This window comes from Notolabrus celidotus, chromosome 9, assembly GCF_009762535.1.
Source record: "Notolabrus celidotus isolate fNotCel1 chromosome 9, fNotCel1.pri, whole genome shotgun sequence".
Lineage (NCBI taxonomy): Eukaryota > Metazoa > Chordata > Actinopteri > Labriformes > Labridae > Notolabrus > Notolabrus celidotus.
In genome coordinates, this window is record NC_048280.1 from 27,289,541 (window position 1) to 27,308,727 (window position 19,187).

General features: G+C 40.7%; 2 protein-coding genes across 6 annotated transcripts in view; one reads left to right on the forward strand and one right to left on the reverse strand.

Annotated features, from left to right (window-relative positions):
- ncor2 (nuclear receptor corepressor 2) overlaps positions 1-2,895 on the forward strand; it is a 118,982-nt gene extending 116,087 nt beyond the window's left edge. For 4 of the 5 annotated variants that reach the window (XM_034691409.1, XM_034691408.1, XM_034691410.1 and 1 more), the window contains one exon: positions 6-1,157. In XM_034691409.1, coding sequence (XP_034547300.1) covers positions 6-202 — 197 coding nt within the window. In that variant the 3' untranslated portion in view covers positions 203-1,157. Of the gene's footprint in view, positions 1-5 lie in introns of all 5 variants that reach the window. The other variant, XM_034691406.1, reaches the window with a different exon arrangement.
- A 1,337-nt stretch (positions 2,896-4,232) lies between these two features.
- Positions 4,233-16,077, reverse strand: rflna (refilin A). The gene is made up of 4 exons (XM_034691268.1): positions 15,792-16,077; positions 15,330-15,683; positions 7,860-7,969; positions 4,233-7,718 (listed from the first exon to the last, which is right to left on the reverse strand). Exons 2-4 carry the CDS (start codon positions 15,546-15,548, stop codon positions 7,385-7,387), a joined length of 663 nt encoding a protein of 220 aa, XP_034547159.1. The 5' UTR covers positions 15,549-15,683; positions 15,792-16,077; the 3' UTR covers positions 4,233-7,384.
- Between the last annotated feature and the right edge of the window lie 3,110 nt (positions 16,078-19,187).

Genomic DNA, 19,187 nt, shown 5'->3' on the forward strand with positions numbered 1-19,187 from the left:
TTCAGGTTCAACTCCGACTCCCTTCCCCTGTAACCCGTTGATAATGCGTTTCCCCAGCGGAACTGTGTCGGCCCCCTCCCCCTCCTCTGGGCAGCAGGGGGGCCAGGGACCTGGGTTAGCACCTGGACAGGGCAGATCCTGGGAGGAGGAGCCCAAACCGCTTCTCATGTCTCAGTACGAGACCCTGTCTGACAGCGAGTGACCCAGAAGTCCACCACACCACAGGACCCATTAACAACCAACTATGTGCTGCTGCAGCCACACACACACACTCACACATGCCCACACACACACTCATACGCACCTGCAAACCTCCCTGCACCATTCCACTCTGCATTTCCTCTGTCGGTCATCGAGAAAGGACCATGTCCTCCTCTCACACACCTGAGACAACAACAAGAAGAGCTGGAACACTGCTGCTCTGTGTGTGCGTGTGTGTGTATGTTAGCACTTATGCATTCACTCCAGGACTACTCTAAAGGACAAATCACTTTTTTTTTAACTTTTACTACTTTTCCTCACTGGCCTTATCAATAAAGACACATTGACCTGCACCTTTTGGGTGCAGCACTCTAATGTGCTGACACTTTGCGAGGACGGGACTCTGAGGTCGTGTTGTTGGTCTGATCACAAACTTGACGATGATTGCTCCAGTGACAGATTTTAAGCAGCAACCCGCACACCTCTCACGTTCCCTCACGGTGGACTCCACTACAAAAACACGTGCGAGGGGGACAAGAGGAGAATCAACATCCTGTTTTCCTTTTTTTGGTTCTTTCTTTTGAATTCAGTCAGTCCAGTCCTGTGTTTGGAACGTGAGCTGAGACCTGTCGTACATTTTGATGGTGAACTTTTGATGGTGTCATTTGTTGTCTATTATCTGCAATGATGTATCTTTTTTGGGGCAGAGATCCGGGGGCAGAGATTGTGATGCGAGAGGGTCATATCATTGGTTTACAGGGTAAACATGCTGTTCATGCTGATGTCATATATTAGGGGAGGGAGGGGTCCCGAGGAACAGAGAAGGCCTGTTGACTTCAGGCGTCCACGTGGGGAGAGATGATTTGCCAGATGGATGGCACTGAAACAAGTGACACTTTCTCACTGTTTTTATATTAACCATGTCTGTGTTTGTTCAAAAGGTTTTTGAAAATTAAGCACTTAGTTGTCAATCTGTTCACAATGGCTTTTTTAAGAATCAGTGTTTCCTGGGGCAGGTTAAACATGGACTCAAGAATAGAAATCCCATCATGGAGGTATCTTTTAACACCTGTCTGTTTAAGTTTTGGTTTCGGTATTCTTCATCGCTCCCACACTCAAAGCGACAATCACATTTTGACGCTTCGAGCAGGTGCAGGCAAACCTTAAAGCTGCTCTCAGACTAACTCCGCAGCGTCTCTTGGAACTTGCTCACATCGAAGAGGTGATGTATAAAAAGCCATCTTTCTCTTACCCTTGGTCCACAGCGGGGTCAGCGTCAGCTGGCATGCTTGAATCCTGTCTTGGAGTTGTTGTGACAGTCTGACCTCTGACCTTTTACTGCCTAGAAGAGAAGCTGAAGCCCGACTCTTTATCCAGGCAGATTTTTGTACAGTAACAAGATATTCCTAGTGTTAAGTGCCATTTATTTTACATTTACAGAACTGAATTTATCATCTGACGCACAAGTTTTTCCTTTTAGCCCCCCATGACAGGGTAAACTGTCCACGCAGGGAAATCTGAATCAAACACGCAAACAAAACATCCTCTTTTAAAAATCTTTTCGTGTATATTCTTTTTGTCTCAAAGTCATGACAGCCGTAGCTTTTAACTGTTACACTCTAGATTTATCTTCAAAACAAACTTAAACTGCACCACAGGACCCGCTAAGACAGGCCTGTGGCAGATGTTCTCTCTGCTGTGAGTCTTTTTACATATTCAAGATTACTTCATCACACCTCACGTCTTTCTGTTGGTCAGATGAAGTTGAGGGAAAACATTCATTCTGTTAGTTTTCTCTCAGTTTTTAAACATCTCCTCCTTGTTAATGTTGTGAAATAGTTTAATCTTGTGCAGGCAGGGGTTTTGTCCTCTGGACGCTCTGAAACGCTGGTGGTGAACACGCTGAGCGTTTAAAGAAAGACGAAGCTCTCGCAACTGTTTCTCATTTTGTCACAACACAAACATTGACTGTTATTGGACTACCTCCTCTCCCTCCATCATACTTGTCGTTGGTAGATTATAAACCATCCCACACCAACATATAGTTTTAAGGTCTTATTTTTTTTTTTCCGCCTAGAAGGACGGTTCATAATTTCGAAGCAGAAGTTTGTCCATCGGTCTTTCTTCATGTATATCATTTATCCACTGATGAAATGTAAGAATGTGACGGTAAAACAGACTAAGCCATATCCAGCTGCTCCCTAAACAGTTGACAGACTTACACATTGATTTTAAAAAGTATACTGAGATGAATTTTAACATGCATCATTTTGTTTTTGTGCATACAGTTTGTTTTGATATCAGTCATGTCAACAAAATCAAAAACAGTCATTCAAAGCATCACAGTTGATTTCTGACGTGTTCCCTGGACTGTCCAAACATGGGTTGGGTTTTTCGGGGTGGGGGGGTGGGATTGACTTAAACAGTACATTCATTGTTCAACCATTTTGTGCATAATGATTTTTTTTTTATTATAACCCACTGTATAATAGCAAGGATTGTATATAAAACTGAAGAGATGTAAATATTTATGTGGCTTGCTTCAAGGTTGGTATTACGATAAAACAAAAAGAAAAAGAAATATTCACATGGTTAAATTCTACATGCCCACCAGCAAGCTTTGTGGATAGCAGTGTAAAAATGAAAACAAAAAAGACACTGCCTTAATGTTTAAATAAAAAGCTTATTGCCATTCATGGTCTCAGAGTCATGTTTGTTATTGTGTTGTATTTGATGTCTGAGCTCACACACTTCCATTCATTTTATCCTGAAGGGAAACGTGTCAGGCCCAAAGTAATGAAGGTACAGCACCACCAGGGGGCAGTATGAGCATGATTTAACTGTTGCATAGTGAATGTTTTTAAACATGGGTTATTCTGGAGGAGGTATTTCTTCCCAGCAGTAATCATGTTGAAAAGCTGTTTATGCTGCACTCACTCAAAGCTTGATGACTGATTAACAGCTGATGTGAGCGATACTTGATTAGCTAGTATGAAAGGCCAAACATTATTTCTTATGGTTCTCAGCTTTCATAAGTTTCCACAAGGTCATAATGCTGTGAAATTAACAACTTAAAAAGCTTCTTTTCTCCTTTTACAATTTATAATTAAGTCCTCATGTTCTTATGTAAGTCTTTAATATCAGTGAAAACCCAGCCAAGAAATGTCTTGGTTTTCTGTCTTTAGAGAAGAGGATTAAATGGCTCAATATCGACACACTCAAACTTCGAGGCATTTTCCCTCAAAGTGTGTGAGTGTTGAGGGCTGTCTCATCAAATCAACAAGTGGGCAAGGACTCTGATGTGGACTATCCCTGTGGTAGTTGCATAGAGATTATTACAAACTTGGTAACATGAAAAAAATATATATCCAGCACCATAGTAGCTGTAAACAATGTTCGTTATTAAAATTAGAAAAATGTGCTAAATGTGGGCTACACAATGTAAGAATGGACGGTGATGGGAAAAATCACATCAGTTCATTTCTAAGTGGAAAAAGTCATTAATGAGTGCTGTGGTTATTCATTCTAGGTTTGTCGAGTTGTTGTAATGTTCATCAGTAAAATAGTCACAAAGGATTTACATTAATGACATGGTATAAATCATAAAATGTCATGGCAGCGTTCCCTGTTCCTCTTGTCATATCATCTCAAGCCCTTATGGACTCACACCCTGCGAGTCTTACATCATTAAAGCCCATGAGATGAGGTTTCAGTGTGCAGGTTTCAGGGTGTAGATTGAGATTGGTCCATACTTTCTCTTGACTTGCATGTAAACTGTAAACTGATCATGTGTTTTGATTGTGCAGCTCAGTTTGTCCAGACCACTGAGTCTCCAGGACTGTATTTTCATAAATCCTACCTTGGCTTTGGATTAAATAACAGGAACAGAGCAAAATAAGGGGGCCTCTCGATGTCTGGAGAACTTCCTTTTCCCCTTATTTCAGAGCCATAATAAATAAACTTGTCCTCAGCAGGAACATCCAATGTCCTGTGATCAGAGTGAGGCAACAAATGTAGTCAACACAAAAGAATTAGGGTTTGGGAATCTCTTTTTATTCAAGGAGGATATACATCTTTTTAAATTATTTCCTTTGATCAGAACAGGAGCAAGGATTGACGTACAAAAATATAAAGATAATTATGAAGTGCCTCAATGCCACATATACAACAGGAAAATATTTTACAGTTACAAAATCAAGTGTTCGAAAACAAAAAAGTATCTCACATAGAACCACCAATATATTTAACACCCAACAACTTTCTCTCATCACTTTCTGACATCTCACAGACCATCAACACATTTCAAAACTCTCTATCGTCACACCCAAAAACCTTAATTTGTAAGAAAAGCTGTCTTGCTCTTTATCTCATCCATCTTTTCAAAGAGCAAATTTGACTCCTGTTTCCTTACCTTGCTCTTTGTTTCTTCACTTATGGTTCCCTCATTAAAACACAGTACCAGCTTTCAGGACTGATGCAACACCTCATCTTTGTGCCCTTCACTTCTTTTTACCTTTACACACCTAGAGCGTCTTTCAAACTATAAAAAAAACAAAAACCCAAGCTCAGGACCTCGACTGAAAGTTGGAAAAACATATTTGCAACAAAATAAAACTAAGACAATTTGAGGTAAAGTCCAAAGTTTCAATATTTACCATATTCAAATAATCTTATTTCTTACATATTTATATATATCACCAATCGCTTCATTAGGTTCAGATGTACAGTTTAATATGATCGAATACTACAGCTCTGCTATGGATTTCTTTTACAAAGCTTATGATTTCTGTTGCTGTCATCACTTAAGTAGAATTATGTGTAACTAATGAAGTGGCAAGTTATTTCATAAAAACAACAAAAAGTAATGAAAACGCTCAATATAATCTATTTTACATCTACAGCAAGGACGTCTGGTTCCTCTGCTCCTCTTTTTACATGTTGGTTATTCAATGAATGTCTGGTATGACAGCCTGTTGGTACCTGAAATGATATTTAACACTTGGTTGCACCAGCTATTTGTTATTTTGAGCCAAGTTTAAACCAAAATATCTTCCATTTGAGATTTCTACATCACTAAATTAGAAGTGTAGCATTGCACAAACAACTACAATTGGCTGCAGTCAAACTTAAGCAGCTAGCTGTGACAGGTGTTAGCTAGACAGAACCAAATGACTAATGACAAAATCAAAGAGGTATTATATGATAGGATTTTTTTTTAAGTACTTGACACAACGATTTTGAATAAAATCTAGCAACAAAATGCCTAAAATTACTGAAGTATTTTTTAGCATACAATGTTAGCTAGGTTAGAGATCAGGATATTGCTTGAATACTAAAACTGTGAACCTTAAATACCTTGTGTACACACATTAACTAAACACAGTATCAGTTAATAGGTTAAGAAAGATTAATAGTAAAGATTTATATGTTCTTTTCCCCTTTTAACTTGTATTTATTTTAGGAAAACGCTACAAATTTGGATGCTACATTGATTTACATCCTTGATTTATTTATTTTTTCTGGTTGGAGAGATGTTTTCTAGCAAACACTTCCTAGAAACCGTTTTTTTTTATTCATTTAAACTTGGCTATCAAACACTAAGGGATAGATTCACAAATAGCTCGTGCAACTTCATCCACAACAGCATCAGCCTTATTTCGAAAGGCAATGGAAACAGATTAACTTCAGTCGCTTGTAGCAACTAACCATCCAGACAACTGTAGTAAAAATTTTTTGGTAATTTTTCTGTTTGTTTCTAAATTTCATTGTAGACCAGTCACAATAGCTGTGACAAAGATATGATAAATCCCTATCCCTTTGATTGTCTGATTTTTTAGCACTTCTCTAAAAAGCTCCTCCAACTGAAACCACAGCAGGTAAAAAAAAAGGACTGAATAGCAAACCAAACCAAACCATAGCACCATCATCGAAGGCCCTGATAACATTATCTTGTAACTACATAATAAGTGGTCCTACACCACCACAGCCCCAATCAAGCAGATACACTAAATGTCTTCTCTTAAAGGTACAGTGTGTAGAAATGGGAATATTTAGCAATATCTAGCGGTCAGACTTTAGATCGAAACACTACGCCCCCAGTTGGTTGAGTGATGGTGGCCTTTAAGGACAAAAAGCCCCTGTGATGCATGATAAGTATGATCCTACATTTGTCAAGTTTTTATCAACAAAAACGTCTATGAATATTTATTTTCTCACCCAACAACCACTCTCTTTGTCTTTGTCTTCTAACCGGTGCTTTTAACACAATAATTCACCAAATAAAAAATACATGTAGATATCGAAGTTGGTAATTTAGGAGACCAGAAGAAAGCGCATAACAATTTAAAAGCGTGACTCCAAAACTAGAGTTTGTTTTGTCTATTTAGGGCTATTAAGAAGCATGTCTGTCCAACTTTCTGAGCTTCATTTGCCCGAACTATTAGCAAGTGATTATAAATGAAAACATACTGCAGAGTTATTAATCAGCAAGAAATCCCCAAATGTAATAATTGGACTTTTAAGATTTAAAACGTGTTTCTAAATGCTCCAAATATGTCTCCTTTATCTCTTGTTATTGTGCCTTCATCCTTGTTTTGATTAAACTCCAGTCGAGTTTTGGAGTCTAATATGCTACAAATCAAAATGTGCATTTTTTGTTCTGTCCCAGTATGAAGAGTTGTTCCAAAAACATCAATGTTAAAACTATCTTTGGTCCAATTTTTTCATATGCAGCACTGAAAGATCCCTCAGCAACACCAAGTCCACTGACAGGACTGAAACAAGTGCAATAAAGCCACATTAGAAAGCTTTGCATTGGTGTGACTCGTCTGAAATCCACAACACATACCATCCTGACTTTTCTCTACATAAAAAGACAATCTGTTTCTCCCCTCACACGCCAACCTGAGGGAGAGCAAAGACCACCAATTTGTCAGCTCTTGTATTAAATAAGACATTAACTCTTGAAACAGCCAGAGGAGCACCTCCATTTTTAAAGACTGCATCAGTAGAAAGTCTAAATACACTCAGGTGAAGAATCACTAAAAGGTTCCTGTAGTTTCCTCCATGATGAACAGAACAGGATCCCCAGGTTTTACTTGAAGTATTTCCCTTTCAATACAGGCCTAGTCCTCTAGAAACAAAGATAGATGAAGACCAGGACGTCCTCCCTCTAGTCTGGGCCCTACAGATCTTCTGTGTAGATGATACAGGGACTCGTATCCTCGCTGGACTCCAGCTGCACCGTGGAGACGAACCAGCGGCGGGACCCCGTTGAGTTGTAGTTGAGTGTGGTGCGGTAAGTGTTCTTGGCGTGTTTTGGGTAGATGATGGTGGTGCTTCTGTAGCTGATGGGTTTCTGCCGGGGCTCCAGGTATACTTGGGACTTGTAGCTCCTCCAGGTGCAGTCTCGTACTGCCACCACTGTCTCGCTGAAGGAGGTTGCTGTGGGAATGGGAGCGCAGAAGACCTGGTCCCGGTAATGTTTGTCTGAGTCATACTTCACCTCGGAGTTACACCTGGAAAGAAAAAGGTGAGCTTTTTAAAAACACATTGAAACTTGACCACTAGGGGGCAGCATTGACAAGAGAACATTGATCAAAATATGCTCCCTTTGGTACTTTTGTTTTATGCTCATTCAAAGAGTGAAAGTCTCTTACTTGATCTCCTGCTCGGGTTTTGGGTTGACCTCAATGCTCTCACCAAAGAACACAGGGTGCATACGAGTCTTAGGGTCCGGCCCCGTGGAGTTCAGCAGCAGATACGGCAGCTGTGCAGAGGAAGCACAAGAGTCACAATCTCATAAAACCCTCCATGAACTGCTTCGCTGTTTGCAATCAGCCTGCCAACGTGTCCATTCAAATAATTCCAGAAAAGAAAAATGCCAGTGTGTTTTGGGGTTTCGCCAGAGCCAGTTACACAAATTTAAAACACATCACTCCCCAGCCGCTCCGGGAAAACATACTCCTTGATCCGCCCCTCATGAGAACTCATACGGTCATTACTATAACAACAATTAGAGAGAAAACAGCAGTGGGCAACGCTTCCATTTCATCCCTGATAATTACAGTGTGTGGGTCTAGTTAAATGAAGTGTTGGTGGTAAATCTCTCATGAGGTTTCACTCCAGCATGGGCTGGCTGGCTGGAGATGTATGACCCAGACACACACACCCCACACAGATGTCAAGTGTACAGTAGTTGCAGAAATGTGAAACACACTTAGAATATGAATCTCTAGAGCAGCTGTAGTCCGGCTAAGAGAAGATGATGCTGTTGGGAAAAGGCAACCTGGTGTTAAGGCTGCTCTAGTACTTTTCTTTGCAGTGAAATTTAGCGTGTTTTCTTTAACTGGTATTTTATCTTGTAAGAAAAAAAAATGTAATTAAAAAACAACTTCACATATAGTTATCAAGAGACAGGTGTGTATAATCTATAATTGCAAGCCAACTACTGCACACAGAACTAATTAGCAATATTTGGACACAAAAACATTTCCACTAAACATGTTTTTAAATGTTACCTTGCAGGAGTTTGCTTGTATTTGTTCCAGAACTTAAAATCGAGCTAAGATGTTTTTAAGCTGCCACTTAGTCGTTTCTTGATAAAGTCATAAAAGTGTTCACAGGTATAGTAGGTAAAGTCGAAATGATACACACACCCCCGCATGAGTTTGTGCCCCAATTGGGATACCCCTGTCTAGACTCAACCCTGCACACATGTACAGGACAAAATCAACAAAACCAAGTTCTTCACAGGAGCTTTAATGAACCTTAATGTGGTAAAAGCACAAAACATATTGAAGGACCCATCGCAACCTGGTCACAATCTGTTTGAACTGCTGCCCTCAGGCAGAAGATACAGGTGCATGAAAACAAGGACAAACACACTGAAAAACAGTTTCTACCCCACAGCCATCAATGTACTGAACACTTCTAAAACATAAATTAGTTCAAACTGTGATATTTTGCCTAAAGGGAAATGTGCAATAACTGTTAAATGTAGATGTATGTGTGGGTTTGTCTGTTTTGTTGTTTTCTGTGGGCTTTTTTGCACGTATATTTTATTATCTTTTTGCATTGAAATACGATTCCCCTTATTTCATTGTACCTGTAGCTACAGCAGCACCTGTACCTGAACCTGCTTTACTTCTTTTGAAGCACCACTTCAGTGACTTTTGTCAGAGAGTGATGCAGAAGACTTTGATGAATGAAAATGTTTTAAGTGTTTGACAAGGTTGTTTTTTTTTGTTGCTTCAGAGTCGCACTTGTTTCCATGAAGCATTGCCAGGAGGTCAGAGGTCACATGGAAACAACTAATGTAACAGAAGAACAAGCTGTGCCTTTGTCACGTTTCTTGATGCTAAACTAAACGTAATCTGTACACTTTGAAATGCTCAAACATGGGTGTTTGAGGACATCTCTTCTTCTAGCCTAACCATGGCCATGACATCGGTCTGTTTCACCTGTTGGAGCTCTATCACTCAGTTTGCCTGTGTTTACAGCCACGTAAAACTTGTTGGATTATTTCTGATGTCTTAAACACTTCTTGAACCGAAGCAAATGTATAAACTTGCCCCCAATATCTTCCCTGACATTAAAGTTGAACTGAACGTCCTAGTGAGAGCTTCCAGAGCTGGAGTAAATCATTCTTTTGACTCTTAATTCATCTGACAATTATTTTCTCATTTAATCAGTAACTGTTCGATCAACAAGAGAACTCTTTGTTCAGCAGCCTGCAGGCTCCGTTTGGCTCTTTAACCTCCTCAAGCCCATCGTATATGAAAATTTAACATGCAAAGAGGGACGCATTGACATAAAAAGCTCTTTAGTGGAAGTCATTAACTCTCCGTCTGTTGACACAGCCACACAGAGCAAGTGTCATTTCATTTAACAGCACATTGTTTGATTAAGGACGATCATTACTTTTTTTAGTAAGCTATCAAAACCCAGTTTAAACCCAGGCTCTTAAAGACACAGTGGAGGCTTTTCATGTTGTGTTCACTCTCTTGAGACCTTTGGATAAAATCAGTAGTGTTTTTCCTGGCTCAGGACTGCATTTCCCACGAGCACCATCACCCACTGATGTAAAGATATAGACCTTCTTTTTAATACTACTTTTCTTTTGTTCAAGACAATTTTTTGCAGGATGCAGAGTAATGAGTTGATGTATTGATTTGTGTTTGCGAAAAATGATAAACTGTAACATGACAATGACAAAGCTTTGGTGACCAGACATACGTTACCAGTCACAGTAATGTAGTCATGATGTGTGCTCCTGTATCCCAATAAATGTCCAAATACCATAAATATGAACATGGTCTGCCTTTCAATAGCAGTGACACACTGGCATAAACATAAAGTCCTGTTCATAGCCATTTTGCTCTTTTAGCTAGCAAAGTCATGGTTGTTGAGTTTCTCCGTCCAAAACATTACCCCAACAGAAAACACACATCTTTTTGCAATCCTGTTCCAGTATCAGTCAAGAGTACAAAACATTGTGTCAAAGAAAATTATTTAAAGACAAAAAATATCGTCTTAGCTTTTCTCACAAAAAATCCAACTCGATTGAAAAATTCAGTATATAGAAATAACCTCACTTATTGCTGAAAATCTAATTTTACTGTCTATGTGAGCATGGAGAGGAATCAGCATAAGGGTGGGACTATTTCAAAATCAAATTCCTCACTGTGCCTGTAAAACAGAGAGTATTTAGTAGAGTCAGAATTTGGGTTAAGAAACATGGTGCTTATTAAGTGTGTCTCTGCAAGGTGAATTGTGTCATTTGTTTTTGTTTAATAAGGATTTTATGTTTGTTGTGTTAGTTTTAGGGTAATTATGATGCTCTGTGTGAATGTATATTTTGTAGTGCCACCCCAGTACCCCAGAGAGAACAGCTTTTGTTGAGTCACAGCTTATGCAGATCTTAATACACAAACAAGTGTACAACTTCTTTTCTTAAATTAAAAGATGTATTGTCAGCATGTTTAAATCCCTAGCTTTACATTCTCCTCCACAAGATAATTCAGCTTTTTTTTGTTTTTGTCGATGTGACCTAAAGTTGTTGAATATATTTGTTTGTTTTAATGCAGTTTTTTCTACGTGAATCTATGGAACTCATTCAGAGTGTCTGGAATGATGTTTGACATCAGATATGTTAGAACCACCTTGTGATCATACTCAACTGTCCTATGAACCTGTTGAGTGTTGACCCCTGAACTCTGAGCCTCCACCGTGGAGCCTCAAAGGGACAAACAGAGCTACACCAATCCCAAACACAGATACTGTCCTCCACTGTGAGCTCAGGTTTTTGAGCGTGTCTCCGCACACCGACCACCTCTCTGATTCAAGCAATGCTCCGTCCACAGCTCACATTTCACACAGGGGGCTGTCACATGCTGTGGTTTGGACTCAGTTGAGCGCACATGCCACTACAGGGGACGAGCGGGAACAGGCCAAGGGCACGGCAGCTCGTCTTACCTACAGTCCGCTCGTCGACACACACACACTATCTGCACAGTGGAGCTGAACTTTCACAGCTGCTAGTTTCACCACACGACTGGAAACAGCTCATCTACTGGCCGCTCTCTCTGCGACTTTTCTATGACCTAAAAAAGTGTATAAGTATGTTGTTGCCTGTCCTCTTCACGCTGCTCCACCATGGAGAGCATCCCAGATATTCCTGCACAGTGCGTTCTGGCAACTTCTGCAAAGTAAACACTTGTGAATTGCAGGCAGGTCACCTCCAGGCGGTAGATCCCCCAGTGCGCACACAAAGCTTCAACCCCCGTGGAAGCACGTTTCTGCCCAGGAAAAATATTCTGCAGCTGAGGAACCCTCACAGAGTACAATAGAATGCAGAGCTTCTGAAACGCCAACTCAAACACATCGTCTCCAACTTCTGCTGAAGTGAAGCCTCTGAGTTCACATCCTCAGCTTGCGAGGACGTTAATGTTGCAGCATCGATATCAGACAGTGAGGCAGAATTAGGAAAAGTCATGAGATCTGTCTCCAGTCTAATCCATGGACACTTGACAGCTATCCTTAAACAGGACGTGGACATGACCTTATGCAGCTCCAGAATCCCTAGAGTACATGACAACACTCATATTGATACTGTATCCAGCTCCTCTGGTTATTTAATAACATGTTAAGACATTTATTAGATCATTTATCCTGCATCTGCATAAATTTGAGCCATGTTTGAAAACAGACAGGGCGTCTGAGCGTTTATCCACGTTTAATTTAGAAGCGAGAGGTCATCAAACACTTATGCAATGTCCTGCGGTCGCTCTAACAAGCCCCCAACACCCCGAAATAGACCCTGAGGATTGTTCTTAGGTGGCATACAAAAACAACACAAAAATAGATTTGTATAGAGAAAAAAAAACACGCACATGTATATCCTCACGTCCTGCAGACAGACATACACCCAAACAACATGAGGAAACTCTCAAAGACTCAGTGTGATGGAAAGTTTGATTCTTTCCGTGCACACAGGCGGGATTAGAAACACAAACCCCCATCAGTTCTGATCTTTAAAAGGAAAACCGCAAACAGGGCAGTCCTACTAATCTGAACCTCCAGAGGATTAGAGGACTTCTCTCTTTCTCTTTCTGTCTCTGGCCTCAGCACACTGGATGTCACGCAACTCCCAGGATGCAGCGCTGCATTTCTGAGGCCTCCTTCAGACACTTTAAAAGCCACCCCAACCTGCGCAGACATGTTTTGAAGACTTTGAAACTGGGAGTGACCTGGAAATTATTTTCAGCCAAATCAGCCTCCTTATGTCATGTGCCACACAAATGACTGCAGGATAAGAAAGGTAGAAAGTGGGGCATGGCATCAATTAGCATTAGTTTCCATGGAAAATATTCTTTGAGGTAATTTTTCATATCTGCCCTCAGCTGAATACAGACCAATACCGGCTCAGGGTGCTCCAGATGTTTGATTTGTTCACTTAAACTTCAGCTGTTGAGCATGATTTAATCCACCAGTATGGACACATGTTTTTAATATTTGAGTTTAATTAACAAACTTCATAATCTTCACAGAGTGGCACAGGGACTCTTTTCATTGATGACAATGTTAACTCTTCTCCATTGTTACAAGGGATGTGTGCATTAAGTTGACTTAATGGTAAACGTGAATACCCTCATCGGCACAAGGATTACCAGCCGGTTGAATTAATCAATATTTTTATTACAGTAGATCCAAAATGCCGGTCATAAGTTGTGTCAAAGCTGCAGCACCGCAACCCCTGCCTGGGACTGAGGCTCCAGTTAATGCTCTACTACTCTGATGTAAACAAACACAAACGACAGATAGCATCTCATAGCACAGCACAGTTTGTCTGTATTTTGATCCAGAAAATGGAGATGAAGATGTATGAGGATTGTTTTTGGTTTAACTGACATATAACCACTGGACAGAAGCAATGCTTAACCAGCACAGGTATGTGGAAGTTAACCTTCAAGGAGGGCTGAAGGCTGATGATGCTAGCTCTGCTCTGACAAACAGCAGTTGCAGGAGCTTGCACAGGCTGCCAGCCTGCTCTTCCTCAAAAAAAGATTCAGATTCCTGTTACTTATGACCCAGTGGTACTGATGTGATAAAAACCAGAGTATTCAGTTATTGTTCTATTTACAAGATATTCCACGTTCCTCAGTTTAGTTCAGGCTGCAGACTGCTCTTTGGATCTGTCCCTTCAAAATAACACAAATTTCTTTCTCATAAATATACAACTTTATTCTCGTGAATTTACTATTTTTCTTCTGGTTAATTTAAAGTTCCTAAAACTCTTTATTTTTCTATAAGGTGGCCTTCAAACTCATGTGAATGTAAATTTGTCTTTGAACTGGTAATTTTGTTGTTAAGACTGAGTGAGACACATGAGGACCATCCCCCAGTGGAACCAAACCTGTCATCAAACATCAACAGCTAGATAGCGCGGCTAGACACCATAGGACAGTTTAACATCTGTACTCAAGATAAAACGAGGTCAGTGGAACCAGAGTCATGTTTATAAGATGCAAATACTGAAGGTGGATAAATAGGATGACAAACCCATTTAGTGGTTCCCAAGTTCAGTTAAGTTTAGAAACCCCAAAGAGAACCAACGTACACAAGTTCAAAGGGGATCAAACATAAAGGAAATAAGAAACAATTATAACTGACTTTTTGTCTAAATACTGCTCATAAGATATGAAGGAGTAGTAGGGAGTTATTTGCCTTCTCAAACACACAGCCTTTGAAGAAGGGTTGCAGGTTTGCAGAGACAAGGAAGCAGAGAAGTACTGGTCTCAAAAACACGATCTTTTCTCCTGATCTTTTAGTGTTTTTCAAAGAGGGTGAGTAAGCCATCAGCAGCAGAGGGGCCTTCTTCTAATAGCTTATTTTAAGGTTTTATGGAGTTGAAAGTCTGTCTCACTGCTGATTATAACTTCACTGAAACCTCTCAGCCTTCTCATCTAGCAGAGATGACAGACCATGGAGAAGAAGCCTGATCTGAACCTTTCCACCACAGTGCCTGCCCTCAGAAACATGCTACCAACAGTTGTTAAAAATTGGGTTGATTGGTCCCAGTTGCAAACCCTGCAGAGAGCCCCTGGAATCCTGGCAAGGACCCCTGGGAGTCCCCGGACCCCAGCTTGGAAACCCAACTGGGCCTAATCAACCCGCTGACCTCTCTGACAGCATGTGGTTTATGCTCAGCTGATGCACCAGAGGGATTTTTTTTCTGGATTATTGAGGGACTGTGGCATCTTTAGCACAAGTGCAACATCTGAGGTTTGCAGCTGAGGAATTCAGTGCAGGGAGGGAGAGAGAGAGAGAGAGAGAGAGAGAGAGAGAGAGAGAGAGAGAGAGAGAGAGAGAGAGAGAGAGAGCTTCCAGATGTTGTGTGAGTGGGATTGAAGTGAAATCTGTTTCTTGCCAAACACTAAACTGCTCTCAGATTTTTCAGTTTCTCTCACAGCAGCCTCATTATTTTAGTCTTTTTATCCTTTAATTCAGGTTGTCAAAGAAGTGACTGAAGTCGGAACTATCCTTGACACAAAACAGTGCAGAATCACCGCTTTCAGATCACAAAATTGCCCCAAATCATAGAACAAATCCAGCGATGTGTTTCTTACCAGTTTGCCTTCTCTGCTTTCCTTTTTATAAAATCCATGATGGCTTTCGACGGGCGTCGTGCAGCTGCCGGAGCGCGATTCGATCAGACCCGGAGAGAGGGAGCAGAAGGGTGGACTGGGACTGGGGGGCAGACCCGAATCCGGACTGTCGAGCAGCCCTTCCCGGTTCTTTCCTTTCAGGCTATCATCCATCGCTTGTAAATGTAGGTGCCCCACCATTTCTGGGGCGGCTTAATTCAATAAAAACAGCCAAAGACGCACCGACAAGTCTCTCGCTTTTGAAGCGCGTCGAGCTGCCACTACGCGCTCCTGCGTCGAAAGATACAATCCAGGGGGACTTTCTCTGTATGATTCCTGCAAGCAAAGTGAAAAAGTCGGGAAATATGTGTTAAATGAGTGCCTAATTGCCGCAAAGTAAACTTCACAGAGCAATACGAGTTAAGTCTCCAAACTTTACCCTACCTGCGCGTCGTGATGGTTTCCAACTTTAAACCCAGTTTACAATCCAAATCGGCATTAAACACCAGAGAGAAACTTTAAAGCTCCAAAATGGACACCAGATATGTTACAAACTTTTTTCAGTTAAAAGAAATAATGTTTGAAAAAGATCTACAAGTCGCGCAAAACAAAAGTCGTCCGTGCGTCTGGCACCGATCTGGAGAGAGCTCCTCTCTGCTCCGCTCTGCTCTGCTCTGACTGTGTGTCAGTGTGTTTGTGAGTGTGTGTACTTGTGTGTGTGCGCTCTCCAGTGGAGAGCTCCCTCTTAATGATCCTGCCAGGCTTTTTCTTTTTTTTGCACCTGGATCCGGTCCAGCCCTCATGATCTGGATCACTTCCATGTACAACCGACATCGGCGTGCACGTCCTCCTTGCTCCTGCTGTACAGTGCAGAGCTGCAGAGTATGTTTCTGCTCAGCATACCTGCTGAGCAGCTATTGAGCAAGTTACTTAGATTATGTCCGGCTGGTGCTGGGCAAGTGAATATTACAAACGAGTACTGATTGATCAGTCATTAAGCTGCAACAGTCACAGGAGGCTAATGTGACTGTTGGCAGTTAACACTAATTGATCATTTGGCATTGTTCATAATGAACAGTTAGTTGAATTTCTTTTGGCAGGTTGATGATATTTCACCTCAAAGGCCCTTTAAATGTTGAACAGCTATTTGCTGATAAGAGAAAGTGTTTTGTAAAGGTTTGCAACTTGCAGGCAAGAACGTTTTAATTGCAAAAGGCCTATAGCTTATCTGTAACAATGTCAACAACGTCTGCTGGTTTCTTACCACCACAAGGAAATAACATCAGTGTAATTTTGTCTGCATTCTGCATGTTGTGACTGTGACTAAAAGTATCACTGCAGACAGTTAAAGAGCTGCATCTAATAGAGAGCACCACAGCTATATACTAACACATTTCATCTGCAGGACAACAACTTAAAAAGCAAAAACAGATGGACGAACCATAAAAGAAGCTAGCTTTCAGATTCACACACTTCTTACTTTATGGATTCTTCTTCTTAGAATTTGGTTGTGTCAAGGGGTACAGAAGGATAAAGTCCGACATCAGCGAGTTTCTAACTTTTGCCTTAAATTACACTTAAGCTAAAGTGTATAGCTGAAGGTAAAATGTACCTTAAAGCTCATGTGAGAAGAGTTTAGCTACAAAAAGAGCAGAGCAGAGCAGAGTTCTGTTTTTGTTTTTGTTTATTGTTTGTTGCAAATTAGACATTTAAAATAAAGAATATTTAATCAGAAAACATGACTTTCACATTTACAGGATTAGTAAAGAAGAAGACATTGTCCTGCTTTATCCACAGGGGGTGCCAAAATCAACACAATACTGAAGTCCCCCATAAGAGCTTTAACTTGTGTTCAAACTAATGTAAGCTAGCAGATAGTGTGGTTTGCATTTTGTAATGACTAAATAGCTGGCTAACTGTGGCACTTCATAACCACTGTAAACATTTTATGTGATCAGATACTGGGTATCAATGTTGCTCAGTCATAAGAAGTAAGACTTAAACTCAGTAAGAAGTTAGCCAACACAGGGAACTTGCCCTGACAGCATTTTCAGTAAGGCTTCAATCTGAAGTATCATGACTAAATGTGTTAACAATTAAGCTGAAGGCAAGTTGAACCAAACACATTTAGATTTGGAGATTGATCCAAACTATTGAGTATAGTTATCTATCTCTGTAATTATAAGTTATCTTTCTGTGAGAAAACGTTCTGATGTGGTTTCTTCTTCTTCAATCTAAGTTGTTTTGGAATCTGTGGTTGGTTTCCTTTGTGGATAAATATGTGTTGGATTAGAAATTAATAAATCAGTAATAATGGGATTATTAAAGGATTAAAACTGTTACTTTTCATAAAGTCTTTTTGTGTGTGTGGGTGTGTGCGCGTGTCTATCCTGCCTGGTGTATTTCAGGACTGGGTGGAGATGGGTGGGAACGCTGCACATCCAACAGAACTAAGTAGTGCACACACTCAGACGGGGAGGACACACAGTTACACACAGCGAGCAGACACAGCAGACCTGAGTGAACAAATGAGCAGATGGCAGTCATCATGGCAGGCGGAGGAGAAAGAACTGACTCCTTGTTGATGGTCTTCTCTGCAGAAACTCTAGTTCGTACTGTTACTTTAACAAACAGCAGCTCTGCCAGAACAGAAATCAGAGCATAAATAAGAGGCAGTGCAGACGCGCACAGAGCAGACTGTTTTTTTTAAGTAGTTGATTGTATCTTTGATGGTCCACCAGTTCTCCATGGTGATTACCACAGATTGCCTGGAAATCATGTGCGATGTTTTTGTTTTTCAGTCCTCATAAAAACTCAAAGATAACTCTGTTTGCTTTGTTGTCTAAAAGATACTCTTAATTGCATGCCTGTTAAACGTACGCAGCTGTAATCCTGTTGGCTGAGAAACCTTCTCCCTCCTTTGAGTTATTGTTTTGAAGCCGCAGCTGGAAGTCGTCGAGTGTGGTGTGAGTTTTACTGCCATTCCTTCTGTCAGGTGCTTTTTTGTGTCATCATGTCCATTTTACAGGGTCTGTCATGTTGATCCTCAGGCAATCACGAGATTACAGTGTAGGTCTGGTATAGATTTGCCATAAGTTTAGTGGAACACAGATGATGAGTGTTTGTCGGAGTAGGTGTGTTGATGTTGCTCCCTGAAAGAGAACTCAAGGAGCTCTGAAAATGAACACAGGGTGAATGCTGGAGTTTTATTCTGCTGGTTTAACACTCGGGTTGGCTTATTTAAATGTTGACTTTTCTGTAAACAAATTAGACATGATTTAAGGGTCAGATCAACCAAATGGCACTCAGGTTGAAACCTTCAATGTTGAAAAATAAAGCCAATGTAGAGATGCACAAACTTCAGTTCCTCACATGTCCACTTGAGGATGGCTTCAAAAGCCAAGGAATTGCCTATTTTTAGAGCAGAATTAAACATGTTTAAAGGTGACATATCATGCAAAATTGACTTTTTAATGGTTCTCTACCTGAAATATGTGTCCCTGGCATGTCTACAAACCCCCCGAGAATGAAAAAAATCCATTCTGCCCCCGTTTTGATTTCTCCACCTTTCTGTAAATGTGTGTGAAACGAGCCGTTTCAGACTTCCGTGTTTTTGTTACGTAACAACAATATTCGGTCTGTCACGGAGTCAGAGCTCGGAGCTTGTTCAGCCCATAGACTGTATAAAATACAACTCAACCCCTCCTCCCATTACCTGCACACATGTGTGCTAACAAGGAGCTTAGGAGGGAGGCATGCTAGTTGTAGGCTGTCTTAATAAACACAAAGGTCGGTTTTACTCCCCACGTCTGCAGATTTGAAGATATAGTGGATGATTTT

Bases quoted from the DNA above. Each gene is read 5' to 3' on its own strand.
- rflna (XM_034691268.1), bottom strand. From the start codon at position 15,548: ATGGTGGGGCACCTACATTTACAAGCGATGGATGATAGCCTGAAAGGA. The intron at 7,970-15,329 runs GTAAGAAACACA...TCCTCTGCACAG, and splicing joins AAAGCAGAGAAGGCAAACTG to CTGCCGTATCTGCTGCTGAA. The intron at 7,719-7,859 runs GTAAGAGACTTT...TTTTCTTTCCAG, and splicing joins AAACCCGAGCAGGAGATCAA to GTGTAACTCCGAGGTGAAGT.